The 26,521-nt window shown below is 44.8% G+C and overlaps 1 protein-coding gene across 1 annotated transcript in view; it reads right to left on the reverse strand.

Annotated features, from left to right (window-relative positions):
- LY75 (lymphocyte antigen 75) overlaps nucleotides 1-26,290 on the reverse strand; it is a 397,255-nt gene extending 370,965 nt beyond the window's left edge. Inside the window, exon 1 of the mRNA XM_029605582.1 lies at nucleotides 26,138-26,290. Coding sequence (XP_029461442.1) covers nucleotides 26,138-26,237 — 100 coding nt within the window. The 5' untranslated portion in view covers nucleotides 26,238-26,290. The remainder of the gene's footprint in view (nucleotides 1-26,137) is intronic.
- Between the last annotated feature and the right edge of the window lie 231 nt (nucleotides 26,291-26,521).

Raw genomic sequence — 26,521 nt, forward strand, 5'->3', positions numbered from 1 at the left:
CAGGATGTGGTTGAAAACTGCGAATATAGAATTAAACTAGCAGATGGGGGAGTGAGAAAAGTCCTAGCAAAAATGCAGGCACTCACACAGCAGTACTATCTAGCAGGCTATGCTGAGAATCAAGGCAGTTGGATGTTTGGGCAACAGCATTGTGGTAAGATATAGAAAAGGACAGTTACTGGATGTGAACTGAATGGAAAATCATGGATGCTCATCTATCCAAGACGGCAGAGGAAGATATCAAAAACTGTCTTAGCTAAGGAATATCTTACAGTCATTCTCTGTGACTAGCAGCTAGGAAATATTTTTATCAGTGCAGACAAACTGTCAGGCTGGAGGGGATGGTTCATATTTATCTGCTGTCATCCACTGTGTTACTATGGCTGCGCAGAGGCCAAGTTTTCTGTTTCTTCCATAGCCAGTAACAGACTGTATGAGTAATCAAAAAGTCTAATTTTTTTTTTTTTTTTTAAATAAGGACACATCCACACTCTACAGAATACATTTCTATAAACTGAATGATGATATTAAAGGCAATACAGTTTTTTTCATATATAGATATTTCATATTAATATGCATTCTAGCACAGAGAAGAGACAAATACTTGTTACTTCAAAATAAATAGCACCCATTTTCAGTTGGTACTTAGCCTATTTGTAGTTTAGCCACACATATGGAAGTATAAGAAAAATATCACAGTTTAGTGCATAAAACTGGAAGAGGAAAAATAAGAAATTCCAGGGCATAAATTCAGCTGAAAGCATCTGGAAGAGAGATCCAGTAAACATTTTCAAAGAGCTGGCAGATGTGAAGCAGCTGCTCTCAATCTGGGCAGCAAAACAGCTGATCTGTGAAGCAAGCTGGGTCCCAGTCATTCAGCATAAATCAGCTGACTTGCTGTAGAGGTCAGAAATTGAGCCACATACGAGACCCTGGATCAGGAAAGGAAAATATGCTGCAACAGATCTGGTAGGAGAACTTTGTGGGAAAAGGAGGGAAAGATGATTCATGGAAAATATACTGAGATTTCCCATTCTGTCCAAGACAAAAAAAACCCACTTTTCCAGTAATACTAATGATTTGGATATCAAAACAGATAAAACTGGGAAAGCCAGCATTATGGCGCAGTCTCTCCAGGGGCAACAGTACATTGTATATCTAGGGTCCTTCATTTTCAGTTTAAACCAATTTTTTACTCATACATTCCTGGAGTTTTCCCAAAGTTGACATTGGTTTAAATTGTCTCCCTAATTTTTTGGATGATTAAAGAGCAGCTCCAGCGTTGCGGATGCAGCGTTTTCAAGGCCTCCCACCACTGCTGGAAGCCAGTGCATACCAAAGCATGTGCTGAGTTTCAAGTCTCGCACCCTCCCCCCCCCCCCCCCCACCTGTGGAAGCGCCCACCAATGCAACATTTCAAATCCTGCCTCCCCTCCCCAACCAGCTAAAATGCCTGCTGTCTGCCCCCCTCCCCCACAGTACTGGAACCAATTTCCAGCAGGCTCCCTGGCCGCGCACAAAAGCAGTTCAGTGCTGCAGAGCAGTGCTTCCCAACCTTTGTTGTTTTGTGGCATACCTAGCAAAACGTACACTTTGTTGTGGCACACCAACCACTTCCTCTTCTCTTCCCTCGCCCCCAATCCCACTGGCATCATCACCACCTTCTCCACCCCCCCTTCAATCCCTTGGCACATCACCTTCTCCATTTCCTTTCCCCACCATCATAATCACCACTCTCTCCTGGCATCATCATCATCTTCTTTCATTCCCTCTCCCCTACCTCCTGGCATCCATTTTCTTAGCCCTCATTCTCCCCCCTGGCATCATCATCACCTTCCCTCTCTTTCCACCCCTCCCCCACCCTTTGGAATTATCATCCCCTTCTCACCCACAGCATCATGATCATCACCATCTTCTCTTTCCTTCTACCTCTCTTCCCCATCCACTGGCATCACCACATTCTCTCTCTCCCTCCATCTCTTCTCCTCACCACCATCATTACCATCTTCTCTTTCCCTCTACCCCTCTCACCCCCCCCCCCCCCCCCCCCCCGGAATCATCACCTTCTTTCTCCCACCCTGTCTTCTGGTTCTCCCTGCTATCATCATCATGCTTTTGCCTCTCCCCCATTCCCTGTCATCACCTTCCCTTTCCCCCTACCCCCTCTCACCACTTCTTCTCCCCCACCCACTCTCTCCCGCTCACCTTCTGGCATCACCACCTTCCCTTTCTTTCTACTTCTCTGTCCCTCTCTCCTATGCCCATGCATCATCACTTTTCCTCTCCCCCACCTTCCACTACCTCTTCCCCCCACTCACTCACGTCATCATGACCTTCCCTATCCCTTTAGCCCCATCATCCTCGCCTTCCAACTCCCTTCACCTGGCATCACCAGCTTTCCTCTGCCTCCACCCGTCCCTCACCCCTGGCATTATCATTAACTTCCCTCTCTCTCCACCACCACCCCGTACCAATCACCTTCTCTTCCTGTTGCCTCCACCCCCTGGAATCGCCTGCCCTCTCTTCACCTCCCAGCATCCTCATCTTTCCTCTCCCTCACCCCCTGGCATCTCTTTCCACTCCTCTCCCCCACCCACTGGCATCATCACCTTCCCTCTCTCTCCACTCCTCTCCCCTACCAACAACATCATCATCATCATCATCATCATAGTCTTCCATCTCCCTCACCCCCTGTATCACCTTCTCTTCCATTTCCTTCTATGCCCTGGCATCACCTTCCCTCAACCTCACTTCCTGCATCAACTTCTCTCTCACTCCACCTCTCTGAACCATCATCTTGCCTCTCCCTCTACTCCTGGTATCATCAACTTCCCTGTCCCCCCATCTCCTGGCGTCATCACCTTCCCTTCTCGCTCCCCTACACCCAGCGGCACATTTAGCTGTCCCTTTCCCTACCCCACCCCCAAATCCTTGAACAGTAGAAGTCTGGGTGCAGGATTCCCCAGTGTTGCTTCTTCCTTTGCCAGCTTTCCCTCTGCAATCTGACCTGCATGGGGGCCAGCAGGTCTCACAAGACTAGAGGTCCCTGTGCAGTTTCCATTGCAGAGAGCCAGCAGAGGGGAAGCAGGAGCAGCTGCCGATAAGTGCTGCTCCCTGACAACCCCCCCCCCTGCTGGTGGGAGGACATCATGCAGGCCCAGAAGGAAAGGCAAAATAAAGACAGCAGCTGTGGCAGACCTGCACTTTAGCCACAGCACACTAGTTGGGAAACTCTGCTGTAGAGTGCGGTAGCTGAAACAAGCAAGTTACCAAAGAAGGAAGGAGGAGGAATCAAGAGCCACAACCAGTAAGGATTAATGCCGTTGCAGTGGAGGGGGATGAGGGAGATTCTTGTTGGGAGCAGAGAGAAAGAAGGACATGATAGGCAATGGGTGGGGGTAGATAGGGATATACTGCTGAGTGGGTGAGAGAATGTGTTTTACTGTGCTGGCTTTTGTCCACCAAAATATGCTCTGATACCAGGAAAAATAATTAGTCATTTTATTTCACTTATTTTCTCCTGTTTTTGTTCTTGTCTAATAAACCCTGATAAATGTCTGGGAAAAATAAAATACAATGAAAACCAAAAATGAAGGTCCCTATGTTTATCATAGGATCTGAATCTCTAGATTTACTTTTGCCCATCATTACTGCTAACAAAAGCAGGCAAAATAAAGAGACATCGGAACTCTCCTCACCTCCAAATGGCCTCCCCCTTCATCAAACAGTACATTCTGAAAGCATATCATAACCTTTAGCACTATGTAAACAGTCAAAATGTTCATCTGTTATTTTAAGGAAATTCCCTTCGGTTTAAATCATACTGAAACCTAGCAGTTTCTTTCAGTTTCATTTTAGTGTTTGCCCTTGTAATACATTTTATAGTTAAACACTTTATAGTACTTAAAAATTACTTAAGCAACTCCAAGAGGAGGTCAACGAAACTTCATGATAACTTTGAGCTAAAGGCCCAGCACTTTGACCCATTCACTCCCCCCTTATCAAATATCAATCCAATAGGCACATAAACATTATATGGTACATCATATCCACTTCCAAATTCTGTTAGTAAATAATATAGGAAATACAGACAGAGCAACACATGGAAGATTAATTACATAATATTACATAGTGGATAGACAACTCCTAAAAGCTAATGCTATGTCTGAAAGAGATGAGGAAATACAAATTTAAAGGTCCTTTTTTTTTTTTTACATATTTATATATATATGGAGCACAAACATGAGCCAATGTTTACAGAAACATAAAAACAACAACATTTAAACAATATACAATAATCATGTTCACAAGAACACATCCAAAGCAGATAACCTACTACTCAGTACAATAAAAAGAAAAGTTACAGTGATCACAGTACTCCAATTCCAAAACAATGACCTTACACCACCCCATATCCTCCATAAGTTATATCTTCAACCCCCCTCCCCCCCCAAAAAAATATAAAACCAAATGCAACATACCCACCAATGCATCCATCCACCCATGCACTCCAACACTTCATTCAGACCCAAACCAACTTACAAGGAACCCATCCTGTCTCCACAATCAACCTCAGTTGAAAACTCAATAAGAGATACATAATGCTATTCCCACATAACAAGATAGTGAGCAAGGTAATACAAAAGAGAAACAAGCATATTAAATGTTGGTATAACCCCCTAAAATAAGTGCTTTGCGAATATTATCTGGCAGCGCTCTAAAAGTCTTGTTGCCATAAATGAGCATACTCAATGGATATTTGTCTATTGGTAAGGAGTGTATCCAAACATTTTACCTCTATCCAATCTGCTACTTTGTAATATCACTCAACCACACTAGGACTCTTATTTTAAATCCAATGAGCAAGAATAGTGGCTTTAGCCAGCAGAACCATGATTTGAACATATTTAACTCTATATTTAGAGGTGTCATGTAACCACATTGAGCCTAGCACTACAAAGGAGTCCAGAAATGGTTTTTGTAAACTTTTTCTTCTGCCACCCTGACTCATCTTTTCACTAAACCTCACCATATGATATCATTTAAACTTTCCCTTCCCTGCTTCCATTCTCTCTCTCTCTCATTGTTCTCAGCTCAAGGTCTCATACTCCAGAGTAGGGACCTCCTCAGTCTCTCCTCCTGTTCATAGATCGTACCACTGCACACATGGCAATAGATGACCAAGTGCAAATCAGGATAAGCAGAAACCTTTGCCTAATCTTTGATTTCATTTGACTTCAAGGATGTTTTACTAAATTATACAAACAGTTATTACAAATATGGACAAAATTTAATTATTTTAATTTGCTGAAATTTATTAATTGTTTCTCCCTCCATTTCTGGAGTACTTTCCCAAAGACAGGAAACAGAGAGTAGGATTAAATGGTCAATTTTCTCAGTGGAAAAGGGTAAATAGTGGAGTGCCTCAGGGATCTGTACTTGGACCGGTGCTTTTCAATATGTATATAAATGATCTGGAAAGGAATACGACGAGTGAGGTTATCAAATTTGCGGATGATACAAAACTATTCAGAGTAGTTAAATCACAAGCGGATTGTGATATATTACAGGAAGGCCTTGCAAGACTGGAAGATTGGGCATCCAAATGGCAGATGAAATTTAATGTGGACAAGTGCAAGGTGTTGCATATAGGGAAAAATAACCCTTATGTAGTTACACGATGTTAGGTTCCATATTAGGAGCTACCACCCAGGAAAAAGATCTAGGCATCATAGTGGATAATACTTTAAAATCGTAAGCTCAGTGTGCTGCAGCAGTCAAAAAAGCAAATATAATGTTAAGAATTATTAGGAAGGGAATATTTAATAGAACGGAAAATGTCATAATGCCTCTGTATCGCTCCAAGGTGAGACCGCACCTTGAATACTGTGTACAATTCTGGTCGCCGCATTTCAAAAAAAGATATAGTTGCGATGGAAAAGGTACAGAGAAGGGCAACCAAAATGATAAAGGGGATGGAACAGCTCCCCTATGAGGAAAGGCTGAAGAGGTTAGGGCTGTTCAGCTTGGAGAAGAGACGGCTGAGGGGGGATATGATAGAGGTTTTTAAGATCATGAGAGGTCTTGAACGAGTAGATGTGACTCGGTTATTTACACTTTTGAATAATAGAAGGACTAGGGGGCATTCCATGAAGTTAGCAAGTAGCACATTAAGACTAATCGGAGACAATTCTTTTTCACTCAACGCACAATAAAGCTCTGGAATTTGTTGCCAGAGGATGTGGTTAGTGCAGTTAGTGTAGCTGGGTTCAAAAAAGGTTTGGATAAGTTCTTGGAAAGTCCATTAATGGCTATTAATCAATTATACTTATGGAATAGCCACTGCTATTAATTGCATCAGTAGCATGGGTTCTTCTTAGTGTTTGGGTAATTGCCAGGTTCTTGTGGCCTGGTTTTAGCCTCTGTTGGAAACAGGATGCTGGGCTTGATGGACCCTTGGTCTGACCCAGCATGGCAATTCCTTATGTTCTTATGTTCTAATGTTGGGCAAGCTATCTTCCTTGTGTGTGGGTGGTGGTGGTATTTCTCTAAGCTGCATCTCTGCCTATAAGAGTGCATTATCATGCTAGTTTCTTTAAAATTATCACATCTTAGAACTCCTGCTCCTTCTCTATCTTCTTGAGTAATGTGCTTGGCAAGAAATGTTACTTCACTTCTTGCTTGGTGCTTTCCTTTGGAAAGTACAAAACGTCCCTTACATCACTGGCAGGGAGTTCTTGGCGAGACCCTTCCCTGCTAGCTGTAAGGGAATTCCTGGACACAGCTAGGGATGAGTAGGCATTCTCTCTTTCAGTTGCTCCTAAGGCATAGTGCTGCACCTAAGGGTGCATGCAGGAGCATGTCAAGACTTTCAGTTAAAGGACTGCTAGCTTTTATTATACACAGGGACAAAAGGGGTTTTCATCAACCCCATTATAAAAAAAAATGTGTTCCAGTGCCCCAATTCAAAGTGGAGGTCAATTATAGCAATTCTCAAAAATGATTAAATTAATACAAGACTGCAATTTGCATGCACTAGCCTAGCCAGGATTTCAAACATATCACTCAGTATTCATAAATGTTTATACATCCACTCAACTTTTAAACAAAAGGGAGAAGGGATAAGAAATACTTTCTAAGTAGGACTCTATTATGGCTTCAGGTAATGAAACAAGTAATTCAGGTATTTGAGGTTAAGGATAGAATCTAAATATAACTTCCAGCCAGAATGTGTAGCTGAGAAGTTGCTTTCAGGGAGAACTCCATCCGGACCTGCAGTGTTTACCACTCTAATTTATCTCCATCAGATTAATTTTAGTATTGTTTCAGAGCATACTCCCAACATTAGAGAGCTTACTGAGCAGCTAGTAATGTCGACAAAAGTGACAAACGCTGAGAGAAAAAAATAAGCTACAACGAAGCCACAATGGCCATGTCTTCCAATCATTCTCTTATGAACTTGAAAGATATGATACAGGATATTTTCCAGAATATATCAGCAGTGATTGAGGTCAGACTAAGTAAACTGCTCTAGATGAGATCAAAGATAATATAGGAAAGCACACTGAATAGATTGCAGACCTAGAACAGAGTCTCAACCCAAGAAAATTCCCCGGAGTAAAATTACTACTCAGATAAACTAAAAAAGGAAAATGTAATGCTACTAAAATCGGCTGGAAGTTCAAGAAAATAGAGCACATAGAAACATTAGAATCACTGGGCTTCCCGAGTACATAAAATATCAAAACCTACTCCACTGGGTGCAGGTGTGGCTGCCTCAGAACTTGAGTCTGTCGCTTGTCTCAGAGCCCACTGTGGTGGAAAGGGCACACCATCTGGGGCCTCAGAAGGATAGGGGCACAAGACCACAGGCAGTGATTGCACATATCCTCAACTATGCGGCAAGGTGAGACTGATAAGACCATATAAAAAAAAGGGAATAAAGTTTAGGAATACAAGGAGATGAAACTGTTGCTCTTTAATAATTTCTCCAATAAAGACTCAGAAGCCTGCAGATTATTGTCTCTGATAAGTTTGGCATTATTTCAGAAATTTTCCCTACAAATTTCCCTACAATTTCCAGCAAAAAAAAAAAGGTTTTTGCAGAGGGCAAGTACTCTAATGCTTCAATCAAAAGAGTAGGTACAAAAGTATTTGAACGCAATATAAATTTTCTTGTACAATCAAATCACGGCGGCGCTCTTCTTATCGATGCTGCTTTTACAAATTAAGCACAAGTATGTGGACGTTTTGGAAATTAGATGTTTATACCATTTTTGATAAATTTAAAATCAGACACCTATCATAGGGTACGTTTTCGTGAAGGCTTACCATTCTGAAGAGGAATTTAAGTTGTTCATCTGCATACTGCTCCCAGCATCCCCTGGGAGAGGATTCCAGAGGTCACTGCAAGCAATCCAGGCTTTAAACACCACAGCCCCAGCTTCCAGAGACCCACACCCTTTGCAGTAGAAGAGGACTGGAAGGCTCATCTGCATACTGCTCCCAGCATCCCCTGGGAGAGGATTCCAGAGGTCACTGCAAGCAATCCAGGCTTTAAACACCACAGCCCCAGCTTCCAGAGACCCACACCCTTTGCAGTAGAAGAGGACTGGAAGGCTCATCTGCATACTGCTCCCAGCATCCCCTGGGAGAGGATTCCAGAGGTCACTGCAAGCAATCCAGGCTTTAAACACCACAGCCCCAGCTTCCAGAGACCCACACCCTTTGCAGTAGAAGAGGACCGGAAGGCTCATCTGCATACTGCTAGTGCAGCGGTTACTACCCTTAACCAATAAGCCTTGATATTTTTGATGCAACATTGCTCTCCGCTTCAATGACAGGAGGAAAAGGGGTGTTGGATTCAGATAACAACCAATGAGGGCCCTGACTTTTACAATCTGGGGTACTGATAAGCATGTGGGGTAACCTGCATGTGAAAAAGTACAGGACTATTTCTAAGGCCAAGTCCATAAGCAAAACATCAGCACTGTCTGATTTTTCATGAAGATTTATCAAAAAATCTGCACGGCGCAGCAGTTGCGACCCTTAAGAGAAATATAGGCTAAGCTGCATAGTACAGCAGATACTACCATAAGAAGCTTGCTGGGCAGACTAGATGGACCATTTGGTCCTTTTCTGCTATCATTACTATGTTCCTTTCATGATAGACAAGGCAATGACCTATTCAGAAGGTAGATTTGTTTTTGTCTCTGGTGTTCTTTATAATAAGAAATACCTGCTGGATAATATATATGTTCCAAATGTATATCTCCATTCTTTTTTTCTCACAGTTGATTACTAGATTACCGGTAAGTCAATGCCAACATCATACTGTAACATAATAACATAGCAATAATGGCAGATAAAGATCAACTGGTCCAGCCAGTCTGCCCAGCAAGTGGCTTTTAGTAGGAATTACCACATCTTGCAAGTTACCCCCATGCTTTCTGTTAATAGTAGTAACTGCCGCTCCGTATACATTACTCCCATGCAGAAATATTACACCTAAAGTTAACATAAGTTACCCTTTTCTTCACTGTCAATCTCATGCCTTTAGGGATCCGCAATGTTTATCCCATACCCTTTTAAATTCCTTTACTGTTCTTGTCCTCACCAACTCTTTCAGGATGGCATTCCAGGCATCCACCACCCACCACCTTCTCCATGAAGAAATATTTTCTGATGTTGGTTCTGAGTCATCCACCCTGGAGTTTCATATTGTGACCCCTAGTTGTACAGTTTCCTTTCCAATGGAAAAGGTTTGATGTTTGTGCATCATTAATACCTTTCTTTAGATATCTCAAGATCTTTATCATTTATCCCCTGCCCCTCCTCTCCTCCATGTTATACATATTTAGATCCTTCAGCTTCTCCTTATAGGTCGATCCTCTGCAATATCACTCATGAAGATATTGAACAGAACTGGTCCCAAAACCAATCCTTGAGGCACCCCACTTAATACAGTTCTCTATTCAGAGCAGGTTCCATTAACCATTACACATCGTCTCCTGTGAGTCAACCAGTTTGTAATCCACTCTACCATCTTGGCGCTCACATCCAAACTTCTCATTTTATTCACAAGACTCCTGTGTAGGACCGTATCAAAAGCTTTGCTGAAATCCAAGTAAATCACATCGAGTGCTCTTCCTTGATCCCATCCAATTAAAAAAAAAAGGATTTGTCTGACAGGAGATTCTTCTGGTGAATCCATGCTGCTTCAGGTCCAGCAACCCACCTGATTGTAGATATCACTATCCTCTCCTTCAGCAGACGTCGCCATTAATTTTCCCACCAACAAGGTGAGTCTAACCGGCCTGTAGTTTCCAGCCTCCTCTCTGCTACCACCCTTGTGAAGCAGGACCATCCAAACTTGTGATTCTTGGAGGATTTTAATTTAGTGTGTCATCTGATACTGAACACTAAACCTCCCAGGAAACTGGGGAAGCACAACTCTGAAATCAGCTTGCCATTTTTAATGAAAGAGCTTCAACTTGTAGATATCTGGAGAGTGCTGCATCCAACAGAAGCTGATTTCTCATACTATTCACTGCCACATGATTCATACGCTTGGACTGATTTTTTTTTTCCTCTCTCCTTCATTATTTGCTAAGGTTCAGAAAACTGATTTCACTATTTCTGATCATGCTCTTCTGTCAGTAAGACAAAGATCTTGCATGCTTTTAAATGACATTTCCATTTTAGTCTGTATACAGATACTCAACTTTCAGGCCTCTTTACAGGACAAATAGCAAGATGATTTCTAGTCCAGAGATATCTCCAGATATATTGTGGTTGGCAGGGAAGGCAGTGATGAAAGGGGAAAACTATTGCCTATATAGTACAAAAGACCAGATGCTGAAATATTATAGTTAAGCACCTTAATGGGAGAAGTCAAAAAACACTACACCAAACTCTTATCTATTCATAAAGCAGAATTGGAATCCTTGAAGAAGGGTCTGATCCATTTAATACATTAAGTGGTCCCTTCAAGATTAAGGCAAAGATATTTTCCTATGCAAATAAATATGGTAAACTTTTGTCTCATTTAGTTAAAAGCACTCAACCTAAATGCCATATTACTAAAATGAAAAATGACAAAGGGGAAGTGGTTAATAATTCTAAAGAAATAACTGCTAACTTTACAGAGTACTATGGTAAATTATATTCTGCTAAAGATTTTGGTGAGGAAGATGATGTGCAATTTTTGTCTGTTTCACTTCCACAGATTTCTTCCCAACAGAAAGGTGCTAGTGTTATGGTTTAGAGGTGTTTGAGTGAATTCTTGGGTGCTGTGGAGATGACCACGCCCACAGGAAGGAGCCTTGTGGGGAGCCACAGCACTGGGCTAGACTTGGAACGCACAAACACACGGGCCGATACAGTAAAAATCGTGGGATTCAGTAACTTAATTTATTTAAATTAGGGCCCATGGTAAAAAGAGGCACTAGGAACACCAGCGCCTCCCTAGCGCCTCTTTTTGGACAGGAGCAGCGGCTGTCAGCGAGTTTGACAGCTGATGCTCAATTTTGCCGGTGTCGGTTCTCAAACCCGCTGACAGCCACAGGTTCGTAAACCGGACGTCGGCAAAATTGAGTGTCTGATTTTCAATCCGTGAGCCGCGGGCCCATTTAAATTTTTTTTTTTTTAAACTTTTGGGACCTCCAACTTAATATCGCCATGATGGAGACGCCCACAAGATGGCCGCCTGAGCAGTCGCGTCTGTGGGAAGCTCCCGAAGTTTTACCTTCAACTGGTTTTCTTGAGGAACGTTATGCCCCATACTAAAAGAAAAGCGAGGGTACGGGGGATAGAGATTACATCTACCCCGTTGGAGTCAAGTCAACCCCGCATCGGGAGCTTTTTCGCGGCGGTCTTGCCTGGAACACCCGGAGAACAAGTCGCTGTGGGAGCGGATACGGAGCGTGATCTGCTCTCTCTGACTTCCAAAATATCTCTTAGCCCCGGGTCTCCGCGTAAACCGGCACCACCTGGACTCGTGGATGAGAGAGGAATGATGGAAGCTGTAGCCCCCCAGGAGAGGGAAGAAACAGCTGGACGAGAGATACCACCGGAAGGTCATGGAAATCAAGAGCAAACGGCAAAGGTACAGCCCCAGAGGGGTAATGGCGTCCTGGGACTGGAAAGTGCCGTTAGGCTGAGTAATCCGAGCCTGGATGTTGGTGCCGGGGATATAGTGGGTGGAGGAGACGAGAGGAAAGATTCACCTAAGACTGAGAGTGTTATAATCCCTGCAACAGAAATTTCTTTAACAATGATTTGGAATGCTTTGCAAGCACTGGAAAAGGCAGTTGTGGGTCTCACTAAAGAAATTCGGGAAGTTAAAAATCAAGTAACAAAAAATGCAATTGAACTTACACAACAAGAAGTGAGAATACAAACAATGGATGGACGTATAAAGGAAGTGGAAAAAACACAACTAAATTTAATTCAGAGTGAATCACTTGCTAATAAGAGGCTTGAGAATATAGAAAATTCCTTGAGATCCCACAATCTGAGATTTTTTAATTTCCCGGTTTTGAAAAATATCTCTCCACTTGATTTGTTCAGACTTTACATAACTCAAATTCTGAAAATGCCTGAAGAGGTGAAACCCGTAGTGACTAAAGCATATTATCTATCAACAGCAGATTCTAATCGTGGAAATATAGATGAACATTTATTACCTGATGTTACCACTTTACTTGAATCTTCACAAGAGATGATTGTGACCCAGAGGAGAACTTTACTGATTTCTTTTGCGTTTCTTATGGATAAAAATAATGTTTCCAAATATTTCTTTAGAAATAGTCAAGAAAAATGTTTTGGTCATAAACTGTGGTGTTTTCCCGATATTGTTAAAGCGACTCAAACTAGGCGTAAACTTTTTATTGATATGAGAGCCGAAGCGATTCAAAAAGGGGCTCAATTTAAACTGCATTTCCCGTGCAAATGTCATATTGTTTACCAGGAACAGAAATATATTTTCTTAGAACCCTCCCAGCTTAGGGATTTCTTGGCTTCTCGCTCCTAAGAAGTCTCACTATAAAGTGGAAATTGAAATAGGCAAGAGTTCTCTCAGGCTGTTATTTTTCATGTTGTAATAGATTACCTCAGAATCGCTCCGTATATGAGGCGTCTCCGTATTTCCTTTATTTCTTTAAAATACAAATTAGTATATTGTTTCATATGATGTGATGATTATTGTGTTTCCATTTGTATTTTATAATTTTCAAACAAGTATTGACTTGGATGAATATTAAAATGAGAAATAAAAAAATATATATATATATCGCCATGATATTAAGTCGGAGGGTGCACAGAAAAGCAGTTTTTACTGCTTTTCTGTGCACTTCCCCAGCGCCGGCAGAAATTAACGCCTACCTTTGGGTAGGCACTAATTTCTTAAAGTAAAATGTGCGGCTTGGCTGCACATTTTACTTACTGTATCGCGCAGGAATGACTAATAGGGCCATCAACATGCATTTGCTTGTTGCGTGCGCTATTAGTCTCGGGGGGGGGGGGGTTGGACGCACGTTTTCAACACGCTATTACCCCTTACTGAATAAGGGGTAAAGCTAGCGCATCGAAAACGCGCGTCCAAATGCCGGTTAACAGTGCGCTCCACCGGAGCGCACTGTACTGTATCGGCCTGACAGAGATTTGTCTTTTATTATACAGCTGATGAGTTCCACCAGAGGTGGCAGTAGTGAGGTGATCCAGAGATAGCAGTCCAGGGATCCTCGGCAGAGGAGACCCGTCTCTCAGAGATGGTATAGGGAGATCCGGATGCAGGTTCCCGATGCAGCAGAGCTGTAGAAGAGACAGACTGACAAAGTTAGATTACTCACTAAGTTGGTAGCTGTACAGGTGTCGATTCCTGCAGGCAGAAGTAGTTGGTTACAGGCACCGAGGCAGGGAGAGCAGGCCCTTGAGGAGCGAGTACCTGATCCCAGTAAGGAACCTGAAAGAAGGCACAGGGCCCCCGTGGAGCGGGTACCCAAGTTAGAGAAGTACCCTGAAGGGCATAAAGAGCTTCCAGCGGCAGCAAGGAAGCGGCAGAGTAGCACAGACCGGAGGCTTTCCATCCAACATGATCCTTGCTAACTCGATGAGCTAGCAAACAAGGGCAGGCTAAATACCTCCAGGAAGGGGCAGAGACCACTGGTGGTAGGCCGGCCTTCCTGTGCTGATCTTCCTCAAAAGAAGGGCTGGCTTCGCCACGCGCACCAAGGCCGGAAGGGGTAAGCTTGGCCGGCCTCCTCGGCTGACTGGCATAACAGCTAGAAGCCCCTATAAATCTACCGGAAATAAATTGTGTGATTGGAAACCTGAAATTGTGAAAATCACCTCATCTGGATGGCCTGAGCTTGGAATTTTATAGGATTTTGAAAACTAAATTAACCGACTTATTAAAAAAGGTACAATTCTTCCTAATTGCAAGGATATTTTTGTCAGGGAATTTAATAAGACATTAACTACAGTATTTTTAAGAAGGATAAAGATTTATCTTTGCCTAGCAGTTATAGATTTATTTATCTTATTAAGTTGGATATCAAACTATCTTCTATCTTGTGAACTCGACTAAGTGCGGTTCTTCCGAGTTTGGTGTCTAGAAATGAGATGGGATTTATAAAAGGGAAGACATGGAGTGCATCACGTTCGAAAATGAATTCATGTTCTTTGGAACAAAAAGTTATCCAAATAGGAAAGGTATAGTACTTAGCTTAGATGCAGAAAAAGCATTTGATAAAGTTCAATGGCACTACATATTTTGGGGTATTTTAGAAAATGGTTATCTTGGGGTATTTTAGACAATGGTTACAATTACTATATAAAAAGGGATCCAAACAAGACTTATTATTAATGATCTTCTTCATTTAGTCTGGCAGGGGGCACTAAACAGAGCTGTCCTCTTTCCCCGCTGTTAGATGTTTTGACGAATCTTTGGCTACTAAACTGAGAAGCCATCAGGTAATTCAGGGTTTGCAGCTGGGAAATATGGAACATAAAATTTGCATGTTTGCTGATGATATGTATTAGTTGTTGCTAATCCTGAGTCCCTACTGATTATTGTTCAGTTATCTCAATTGTTCGGTGGCTTTGTAGGATTGGCTATAAATTCCACTACATCAGAAGCACTTCCCTTATTACATTCCACATAAAAATAGCACAGAGACGTCCCATTTCGATAGGTTCTGTGGGTGTTAAATATTTGGAGTTGCAGTTTTCTTCTCAAGTAAAAATTCTCTACTCGTTGATTACTATTTCTCTGCTGGATTCCTTTTAACAACAATTGCAGGCTTAGATGGGTTTCCTCTTTCCTCATTTGAAAGATGTGCTATGTTTAAAATTATTTTACTCCCTAAATTGTTATATCACTTACAAATACTTCCATGTTGGCTTCTACAAAAAGATATTAATAGATTACTATCTATGCTAACTTTCTTTGGAAAGGTAAAGTGACAAATCAAAAGGAAGAATTAATTTACCTGATTTCCGCTTCTATAAGAACATTTTGGATGAGAGTGGTTCACAGGGGAATTTCAGTTTTGCACACCGAATTTGGTGGCTGCAACTGTCTCACCATTTTCTCCTAGGAAGATACTACATATGTCAGAGTTAAAATTACTGATAGATTAAGAACTAAGCCATTACAAGTAGCGGTCAAGAAGGCATGAAAGTATCTATATCATTAGTAGGGCATTCCTTGGTAAACTTCAGCTTTTTTTTTTTTTTGCCTTTAGCAGGCAATAGTGAATTTTCTCCTGGAATACATAATAGTATTTTTCATGTCTGGCAGAAACAAGGAATCTCCAGAGAGTCCCATCTCTTCTGTGCAGCTTCGGAAGTTTTATTTTCTTTTGATCAGTTGAAGGAAGGTTTTCATCTTCCTAGTTAACATTTCTATGCCTATTTACAAGCAAGGCACTATATATTAGAATTAAAGCAAAAAAATGTGATGCTTTTAATGGGCACCAAAAGGAACAAATTAGCTCTCCGGTAAAAAAAAAAATTAAAAAATGAGGCATGAAAAACAAAACACTAAATCATTGCAAAAATTAGGGATTAGTTGGATTAAAGAAACTTCAGTTTCTGCGACAGACCTATAATCTATCAGGTAGATTTTAAAAGCATTGCTCGCACAAAAATGGCCCCATAGACGTGTATATGGGCCACCCACTAACAACGTGGATTTTAAGAAGCTGGGAATTCAAGAATAAGGAGGCAGAAACAGGGTGGGGAATGGGAATTTTGGAGAGGGGCCAAGACATACATGCGTACCCCCCAAATTTTGCAAGGCTGATCATAGCAAAGCGCACCATGTTACCTGTGTAACTTTACTACTGTTCCTGATGAGGCACAAGACTGGAGATTTTAGGCCAGAGGGATCCTGAACACCCAGGGGGGGGGGGGGGGGGAGAGAAATAAATACTCTTTTAAAGAGAATCTGAAATTCTCTATATATCCCACTGTAAAAGGGACACTTTCAACTCAGGGTGGGTTTTGGGGGAGCGGTGTTACATTGGTCTGCCTAGGGTGCAAAGGTCTGAAGACCCTTGTAACACTGCCCCCCCCTCCAAAAAAAACCCCCACTCTGAGTTGAAAGTGCCCCTATAACAGTGGGATATATAGTGTGTCAGATTGGCTCTCTTTCTGGTCACTTGAGAGTATGCGCGTAACAGTTCCAACGCATACGCGTGGTAGGGATATTTTAAAGTGTACACATGTACTCGCACGCATGATATAAAAATTTGCTTGTGTGTCCAATACGCATTTCAATGGGCACAGGCGTGCACCTTTTAAAGTTTACTTGTATGTTTATGAATCATAAGATGCTATCCATTGATGTTAAATATCAAGAAATGCATTTTAAAATTGCACACTGAAGCTATTATCACATAGTTAAGGTATTTAAATGGGACTTCCAGATTCAGATGAATGTTTTAAGTGTATTATGTAGGGGACCTTCATTCATAGCTTTCTGCTCTGTGTTAGATTATATCACTACTGGGATGATGTCTTAAACATGATAAACCAGGTGATCTCGGTGAAACCTTCCTTTTTCTGAGAAAAGCCTACTGCTAGGTTCCATAGACTGGGCAATGGGACTCCCTAAAGGGCTTCAGTAATTTGCTTGCATAGCGCTAATGGTGGCAAAAGCAAGAATATTAAAATTTTGGATCAATAAAGAACCTCCACCTACCTAGTTTTGGTTTTCTCAAATGCTGGATTGGATGTATTTATAAAAACTGGATGTGAGAGATTAACAGGAAGTTTGGGATATGTTCTATGAGATTGCACAGTTACAGTTTAGGACATCGCAGCCTTAGAGGTGTGCCACGGCTTCAGGAACTGTGCTTAGGTATGAATGGATGTTTTGTCTTCTGTGTGACTGCAACTGCAGATTGCTGAATGTTGTAAACTGAAAAAAAAAATGTACCTCAGTTCTTTTGGATATGATAGCATTATATTTTGTGTTATTGCACTGTTGTGACATCAAATAAAATTAAAAAAAAAAAAAAGGAAATCTTAATGCATACAGTCTATCCAAGATGTAATGCTGAATCCACCTACCTAGCATGATCTCCTCCTACCAACAGGAGGAAAACAGCACTTCTTACTTAAGTCTGTCTCCTCTTCTGCCAGCTTCACTATGAAGTTTGAACCCTGCAGGGCTGGCAGGTCCTGTCAGACTACTGGGGCCTGCACAGGCTTCAAAGCGAAACTGGCAGAACAGGCGGCAGCTGCGGCTAACAAGCACCGTTCTCTCTTGTGTCGGTGAGAGAGAATTGCGCCAGTGGGTAGGAGGAAATTGAAGATGGAAAAGGCTGCTTGAGGGTACGTGGCACCACAAGGAAGGCACCCCTTGCATATACACATGCCTGTACAGTCACATGCCACAAGTTCTGTCCCTGCCCTTTAACTAAAACAGGAAATCAATATTTAGCAATTTCTAGAGTTCATACCTATTATGTGTAAAATTGGGATGGGGATAGACATGACAAGGGCCGAGTAGTGTGCACATAAGCCACCCTTCCCCCTAAGGCTGAATCCACTAACATCTCTGAGCTCCACCAGAGCTGACTCGAGATTCTGCCCCTGGCGCAGATGGTGCCAAGGAGACCAGATTTACTGCTGCACGTTCAGCAGCAGTGTTTTCCATTATTATTATTTTTAAACAATTCAGGTGCTGGCAGGGGGTGGAGCTATGTTAGCAGCAAGGAACGTTACTACCAATGGGAAGCCTCCTGGAGCATTACAGGCAGACACTGACTTTTATTGTACAGGATTCCACCCAGGCAGGGCACACACTGACAGCTAATATATGCCCTATCTGAAAGAACTAAAGGCCAGAGCAAGCAGAGTGCCTTGTTAATGCACTCTCCAGAGTACACAGATATTTACACTATAGTAACATTATAAATAATGGCAGAAAAAGGCTCAAGTAGTCCATCCAGTCTGTCCAGCAAGTTTTTAAGTTTGGGGGGGGGGGGGGGGGTTTCAGGACAGTAACAACACTCCATACAGGTTACCCCATGCAGAAATAGATTCGATTTGCTCATTTAAACAATTAAGATATTTTACGGCACAGAAACAAGAAACCATGAACAAAATAAGAGAGCAAATGTCCTAGCTGTTAGAATAATCGACCAGGAACCAGATCTGGTTTCTAATCTTGCTTTTACCATTGGACATTCATGACCCTGAGCAAGTCACTATTTCCCACCTAAGGACGGGACAAGGATTCATTATACCTACATTTTGTTATAAGCTCCCTAATTTAAGACATTACATAAATGCTGACATACTAAAGGAAATAGTTTAGGACCCCATGTACAACACATGTGGAAGCAAACCTTTAATACAAATACAACATTTGTTTTATAATCTACACTACAAAGAATAAATTGGCACTAGTCAGCTAACCTCAACTTCTACACCATAACTATGTCTCTGCCTTCTCCCCACTACACAAACACCAACACAATTGTTGGGACTTTCCCATTCTACCAACTAAACAGAGATAGGCATGACAAGTGGGTCTACCAACAATGTTTTCTCTAAGGATTGGGTTGCTGTGTGCAAAAATTATTGGTCGTGAGCAAAAACTGGTGAGGAGCACTACTTTCTTTAATGCAAAAAGCCTATTAATTTTATGCTCACAGCAACCCAATCCTTAACAAGAACATTGGTAACAGTATCCACACAAATTCTCTTACATACACACAAACAACACACTTACATATAAACTCTCATACTCTTTCACAAGCATACATGCTCATTCTCACAAACACACACTCACTCCTCAGACTTTCACGTACACTCCTTCAGTTCTCCTCCTCTTCCACAGACACATGCATTTCAGGAACTGCAATCTCTTCACTACCAAATACTTTGAGAAGAAACACAAACCACTCAGGACTCAAACAGCAGCAGCCTTATCTATGACATGGCAGAAATGCAAATATTATACCATGCCCTAGAATACTAATACACCACCCACTGGAATTAACTAAGTCCTACAGAAAAACCACATGCCAGCAGAAATACTGCACCTCAGAGATGCATGCAGAACAGAGACAGACCCTTACCTAAAACAGAACAAGAGACTACAAATTAGAAACCGAAACATGCAAACCAAAATAAAATGGAAAACCCTGAACAGTGGAACACTGAAGAAAGAACAAAATACAAATATGCAATGCACATTACCAAAGAAAACATATGCCAATCCTTTGTCTGACCTTATTTTTCTAATTGGTTGGCCCGGGGCTTTTTTCCCCACATTCCCTCTCTCAGTATTTTCCCAATCCATTTACAGGGTCTCTAACCCTCTCTCTCTCCACCTCTCTTCTTCCCTTTCTCCCTCATTCTCACATGCTGCCTCTCTCTCACACATGTGCTTTCGCTCTCACATGTTCTCTTTCCCACACATACACAAGCTCCTACTCTCACATACTGCTTCTCACACACCCCCATACTCCCCAGGCAAGCTCCCATTCAACCCCCTTCACGCACTCAAATCCCAGGAAAAGTCCCATTCACACCCACCCAAATTCCAATTAGGCTCCCATTCTCACGCAAAAACACATTCCACATGCCAGAAAGGCTCCCATGCATGCATGTACACACACCCACCACCCCCCAGCCCAAGCAGACTCCCATCCACATCCACACACACACACACACCTATCCCAGACAGGCTCCCATTCTCTCTCTCACACACACACACACACACACACCCCTAACCCAGGCAGGCTCCCATTCTCTCTCACACACATACACACACACACACACACACCTATTCCAGGCAGGCTCCCATTCTCACACACACACACACACACCTATCCCAGGCAGGCTCCCATTCTCTCACACACACACACACACACCCCTATCCCAGGCAGGCTCCCATTCTCACCCGCACACACACACCTATACGAGGCAGGCTCCCATTCTCTCTCTCACACACACACACACACACACACACACCTATCCCAGGCAGGCTCCCATTCTCACACACACACACACATACACAAATACCCTATCCAAGGCAGGCTCCCATTCTCACACACACACACACAAACAACCTATCCCAGGCAGGCTCCCATTCTCACACACACACAAACACTCGCACACCAATCCCAGGTAGGCTTCCCATTTACACACACACACACACTTGCACAGCAATCACAGGTAGGCCCCCCCACACACACACACACACACTTGCACACCAATCCCAGGTAGGCTTCCCATTTTCACACACACCACACTCACACACCAATCCCAGGTAGGCTCCCATTCACACACTCACACACACACACACTAATCCCAGGCAGGCTCCCATTCACACACACACTCACACACCTATCCCAGGTAGGCTCCCATTCACACACAAACACACATCTATCCCAGGCAAGCTCCCATTCACACACACACACACACACACCTATCGCAGGCAGGCTCCGATTCACACACACACACACACACACACACACACTCGCACACCTATCCCGAGCAGGCTCCCATTCACACACAAACTCGCACACCTATCCCAGGCAGGCTCCCATTCACACACACACACTCACACCCCTATCCCAGGCAGGCTCCCATTCACACACATACACACTCGCCCACCTATCCCAGGCAGGCTCCCATTCACACACACACACACACACACTCGCCCACCTATCCCAGACAGGCTCCCATTCACACACACACACACACACACTTGCACTCCTATCCCAGGCAGGCTCCCATTCACACACACACAGTCGCACACCTATCCCAGGCAGGCTCCCATTCACACACACACACACACTTGCACACCTATCCCGGGCAGGCTCCCATTTACACACACACACACACTTGCACTCCTATCCCAGGCAGGCTCCCATTCACACACACACACACACACACACTCGCACACCTATCCCAGGCAGGCTCCCATTCACAAACACAAACACACATGCGCACACCTATCCCAGGCAGGCTCCCATTCACACACACACACACACACACACACAAACTCGCACACCTATCCCAGGAAGGCTCTCATTCATACACACACACTCACCTATCCCAGGCAGGCTCCCATTCACACACACACACACACTTGCACACCTATCCCAGGCAGGCTCCCATTCACACACACACAAACTCGCACACCTATCCCAGACAACCTCCCATTCACACACACACACACACACACACACACTCGCACACCTATCCTAGGCAGGCTCCCATTCACACACACACACACACTCGCACACCTATCCCAGACAGTCTCCCATTCACACCCACACACACACACAAACTCGCACACCTATCCCAGGCAGGCTCCCATTCATACACACACACTCGCACACCTATCCCAGGCAGGCTCCCATTCACACACACACAAACTCGCACACCTATCCCAGGCAGGATCCCATTCACACACACACACAAACTCGCACACCTATCCCAGGCAGGCTCCCATTCACACACACACACACACACAAACTCGCACACATATCCCAGGCAGGCTCCCATTCACACCCACACACACACAAACTCTCACACCTATCCCAGGCAGGCTCCCATTCACACACACACACACACACACTCGCATACCTATCCCAGGCAGGCTCCCATTCACACACACACACACACACACTCGCACACCTATCCCAAGCAGGCTCCCATTCACACACAGACACACCAACTCGCACACCTATCCCAGGCAGGCTCCCATTCACACACACGCACTAGCACACCTATCCCAAGCAGGCTCCCATTCACACACACACTTGCACACCTATCCCAGGCAGGCTCCCATTCACACACACACACACACAAACTCGCACACCTATCCCAGGCAGGATCCCATTCACACACACACACACTCGCACACCTATCCCAGGCAGGCTGCCATTCACACACACAAACTCACACACCTATCCCAGACAGGATCCCATTCACATACACACACACTCGCACACCTATCCCAGGCAGGCTGCCATTCACACACACAAACTCGCACACCTACCCAGGCAGGCTCCCATTCACACACACTCGCACACCTATCCCAGGCAGGCTCCCATTCACACACACTCGCACACCTATCCCAGGCAGGCTCCCATTCACACACACGCACTAGCACACCTATCCCAAGCAGGCTCCCATTCACACACACACTTGCACACCTATCCCAGGCAGGCTCCCATTCACACACACACACACAAACTCGCACACCTATCCCAGGCAGGCTCCCATTCACACACACGCACTAGCACACCTATCCCAAGCAGGCTCCCATTCACACACACACTTGCACACCTATCCCAGGCAGGCTCCCATTCACACACACACAAACTCGCACACCTATCCCAGGCAGGATCCCATTCACACACACACACACACACTCGCACACCTATCCCAGGCAGGCTGCCATTCACACACACAAACTCGCACACCTACCCAGGCAGGCTCCCATTCACACACACTCGCACACCTATCCCAGGCAGGCTCCCATTCACACACACCCGCACACCTATCCCAGGCAGGCTCCCATTCACACACACACACACACACACTTGCACACCTATCCCGGGCAGGCTCCCATTCACATACACACACACACACACACACACTCGCATACCTATCCCAGGCAGGCTCTCATTCACATACACACACACACACACACACACGCGCATACCTATCCCAGGCAGGCTCCCATTCACATACACACACACACCTATCCCAGGCAGGCTCCCATTCACATACACACACACACCTATCCCAGGCAGGCTGCCATTCACACACACAAACTCACACACCTATCCCAGACAGGATCCCATTCACATACACACACACTCGCACACCTATCCCAGGCAGGCTGCCATTCACACACACAAACTCGCACACCTACCCAGGCAGGCTCCCATTCACACACACTCGCACACCTATCCCAGGCAGGCTCCCATTCACACACACTCGCACACCTATCCCAGGCAGGCTCCCATTCACACACACGCACTAGCACACCTATCCCAAGCAGGCTCCCATTCACACACACACTTGCACACCTATCCCAGGCAGGCTCCCATTCACACACACACACACACACACAAACTCGCACACCTATCCCAGGCAGGCTCCCATTCACACACACGCACTAGCACACCTATCCCAAGCAGGCTCCCATTCACACACACACTTGCACACCTATCCCAGGCAGGCTCCCATTCACACACACACAAACTCGCACACCTATCCCAGGCAGGATCCCATTCACACACACACACACACTCGCACACCTATCCCAGGCAGGCTGCCATTCACACACACAAACTCGCACACCTACCCAGGCAGGCTCCCATTCACACACACTCGCACACCTATCCCAGGCAGGCTCCCATTCACACACACTCGCACACCTATCCCAGGCAGGCTCCCATTCACACACACACACACACACTTGCACACCTATCCCGGGCAGGCTCCCATTCACATACACACACACACACACACACTCGCATACCTATCCCAGGCAGGCTCTCATTCACATACACACACACACACACACACACGCGCATACCTATCCCAGGCAGGCTCCCATTCACATACACACACACACCTATCCCAGGCAGGCTCCCATTCACATACACACATACTCGCACACCTATCCCAGGCAGACTCCCATTCACATACACACGCAAACCTATCCCATGCTGGCTCCCATTCACATACACATACTCGCACACCTATCCCAGGCAGGCTCCCATTCACATACATACACACACATCCATTCATACACACATACCCATCCCAGAGAGGCTCCCATTCATGCACAAACACATGCAACTCAGGAAGGATTCTATTCACACACACACACACACACACACACAGCCATTCAGGCAGGCTCCAACTCACACACACACACATATATCCCAGGCAGGCAGTGTCCACTTTGACTCTTATTCTTCCTTTGCTGCTGCTGCATGGAACTATCCTGTGACTCCTTCTGCACAGCAGCCTCACAGTATGAGCATACAGGATATATTAGCACTGTGAGTGTTGAATACTGTGGTGGCAGCACATAAGAAGTCGCTTCCTTTTCAGCTCTAGGATCAGTAATGCAGAGTGCGAGCCTCCTGCTTCTTCTGTCGCTAGTGGGATGTGGTACACTGGCAACCTCATGGTTCTTTAGGCTCTCCTGCCTCCAGTGGGATAGGATCTACCAGCAGTGGCATAGGCCTCTCCCTGCTCCCGTCACCCCCCCCCCCCCCCAGTTTTGCTGTCCTGTGCAATTGCATGGTTTGCACACTCACAGGGCCAGTGCATCCCAATAAGCAAACTAGGCCGTCGCCTAGGGCACCAGCCATTAGGTGGTACCCAAGAGCAGCCATGTGGGGCCGAGAATGGCATAGTGACATAGGCTCGGTGGCGCGCACAAGCCCCAGGATGCGCATATGTCCCAGGGCTTTAAAAAATGGGCGGTCTGGGGGCAGAGCCTGGGGGCATGGCAGCGGTCCGGGGGCGGACCCGAGTCCTCCGGCACAGTGGCCTGTGCTGTCAGCTGGCCGGCAGGCGTAACTCGAAGAAATAAGGTAGGGGGAGGGGATTTAGGTAGGGCTGGGGGGTGGGTTAGATAAGGGAAGGGAGGGAAAGGTGGGGGGGGGAGCTAAAAAAAAGTTCCCTCCAAGGCCGCTCCGATTTCGCAGCGGCCTTGGAGGGAACGGGGAAAGCCAGCGGGGCTCCCTTTGGACTCGGCACGTGCAAGGTGCACAAGTGTGCACCCTCTTGCGTGCGCCGACCCCGGATTTTATAACATGTGTGTAGCAGCGCCCGCATGTTATAAAATCGGGTGTACATTTGTGTGCGCCGGGTAGCGCGCCCAAATGTACCCCACGAGCGTAGGAATTAAAATCGGCCCCATAGTGTGTTTGGACCCAGGAAATTAAGATGCACAGAACAGTATTCTGTATTCAAGCTTCATCATGGAACGAGAATAAATATGTTACCTATCTATACACCTTTTTATTCTTTTAAATTAATCCAATAAAAAGGAAAAACTATTTTGTTTACCTTTATTTTCGTGCATTCAAGTAAACACAGCTACCGCAAAACTTTATGGACAGGAAATACCACCGTGTATGATTTCCTCCGATTAAACGCCAATAAAACAACTGGAATGAAACTGGAATGACTTTTGTTTCGCATGTGTAAAACAAACCAGACAAGAAAAGAGCCAGAGTAAATACATTAATTGGAAAGGGAAATAAAAGTTGATTTCCACAGCAGTAGACACTGTTTTCTAAAGAAGCACGAGAGACCGGGAGAGTTTCATGTTTTCCACAAGTGCCCGTCGACTACACTCAGCGAGATCCGCAACCCGGCTCTTCAACAGCCTCCGTCGGCTCATCATGGTCACAGATCGACACCATCGCGCGACGCCCAAAAAAAAAAAGGGGGTGGGGGTGAACTATTTAAGGTTTATGCTTTCCTTTGGTATCGCGCCTGGGAAGGAAAAAGAGGGTAGAAGGCACTGAAACTGCAGCTTGTTTCCTAGCTCTGCTACTCTTTTCTCCGAGGAAAGAAAAATGCCCGTGGAAAGGGCATCCCGGAAAGAGGCCGCGCCTTGTTGTCTTACCTGTGCCGGCTGAGGATACAGCGAGCACACAGATGGCCAGAACGCTCCGACTCAGCAGCCGCAGCCAGCTGTGCCTCAGCGCCAAGCGCCCGCGCAACATTCCTTCCACACACCTCGACCCCGGGATGCATTAAAGTGCCACGGGCGCGCGCGCTGCCGCCGCCGCCGCCGCCACCACCTACACCTCACGCGCTGCCTACCAGGCTCGGGCACTCCATTGGCTGAGTCATACGGAAATGTATTTTTTATTTTTTTGATTGGAATATCCCAGCGTGCGTAGTTTGTTGCTATGAGAAAAAACCCTACACGCGAGCGTTTCTTTTCGTCTTGCCTTCATTATTGGGTTCAGGCAGCAGAGTTTCTGGAGAAATGTTTGAGAGAAAC

This window comes from Rhinatrema bivittatum, chromosome 6, assembly GCF_901001135.1.
Source record: "Rhinatrema bivittatum chromosome 6, aRhiBiv1.1, whole genome shotgun sequence".
Taxonomy (NCBI): Eukaryota; Metazoa; Chordata; class Amphibia; order Gymnophiona; family Rhinatrematidae; genus Rhinatrema; species Rhinatrema bivittatum.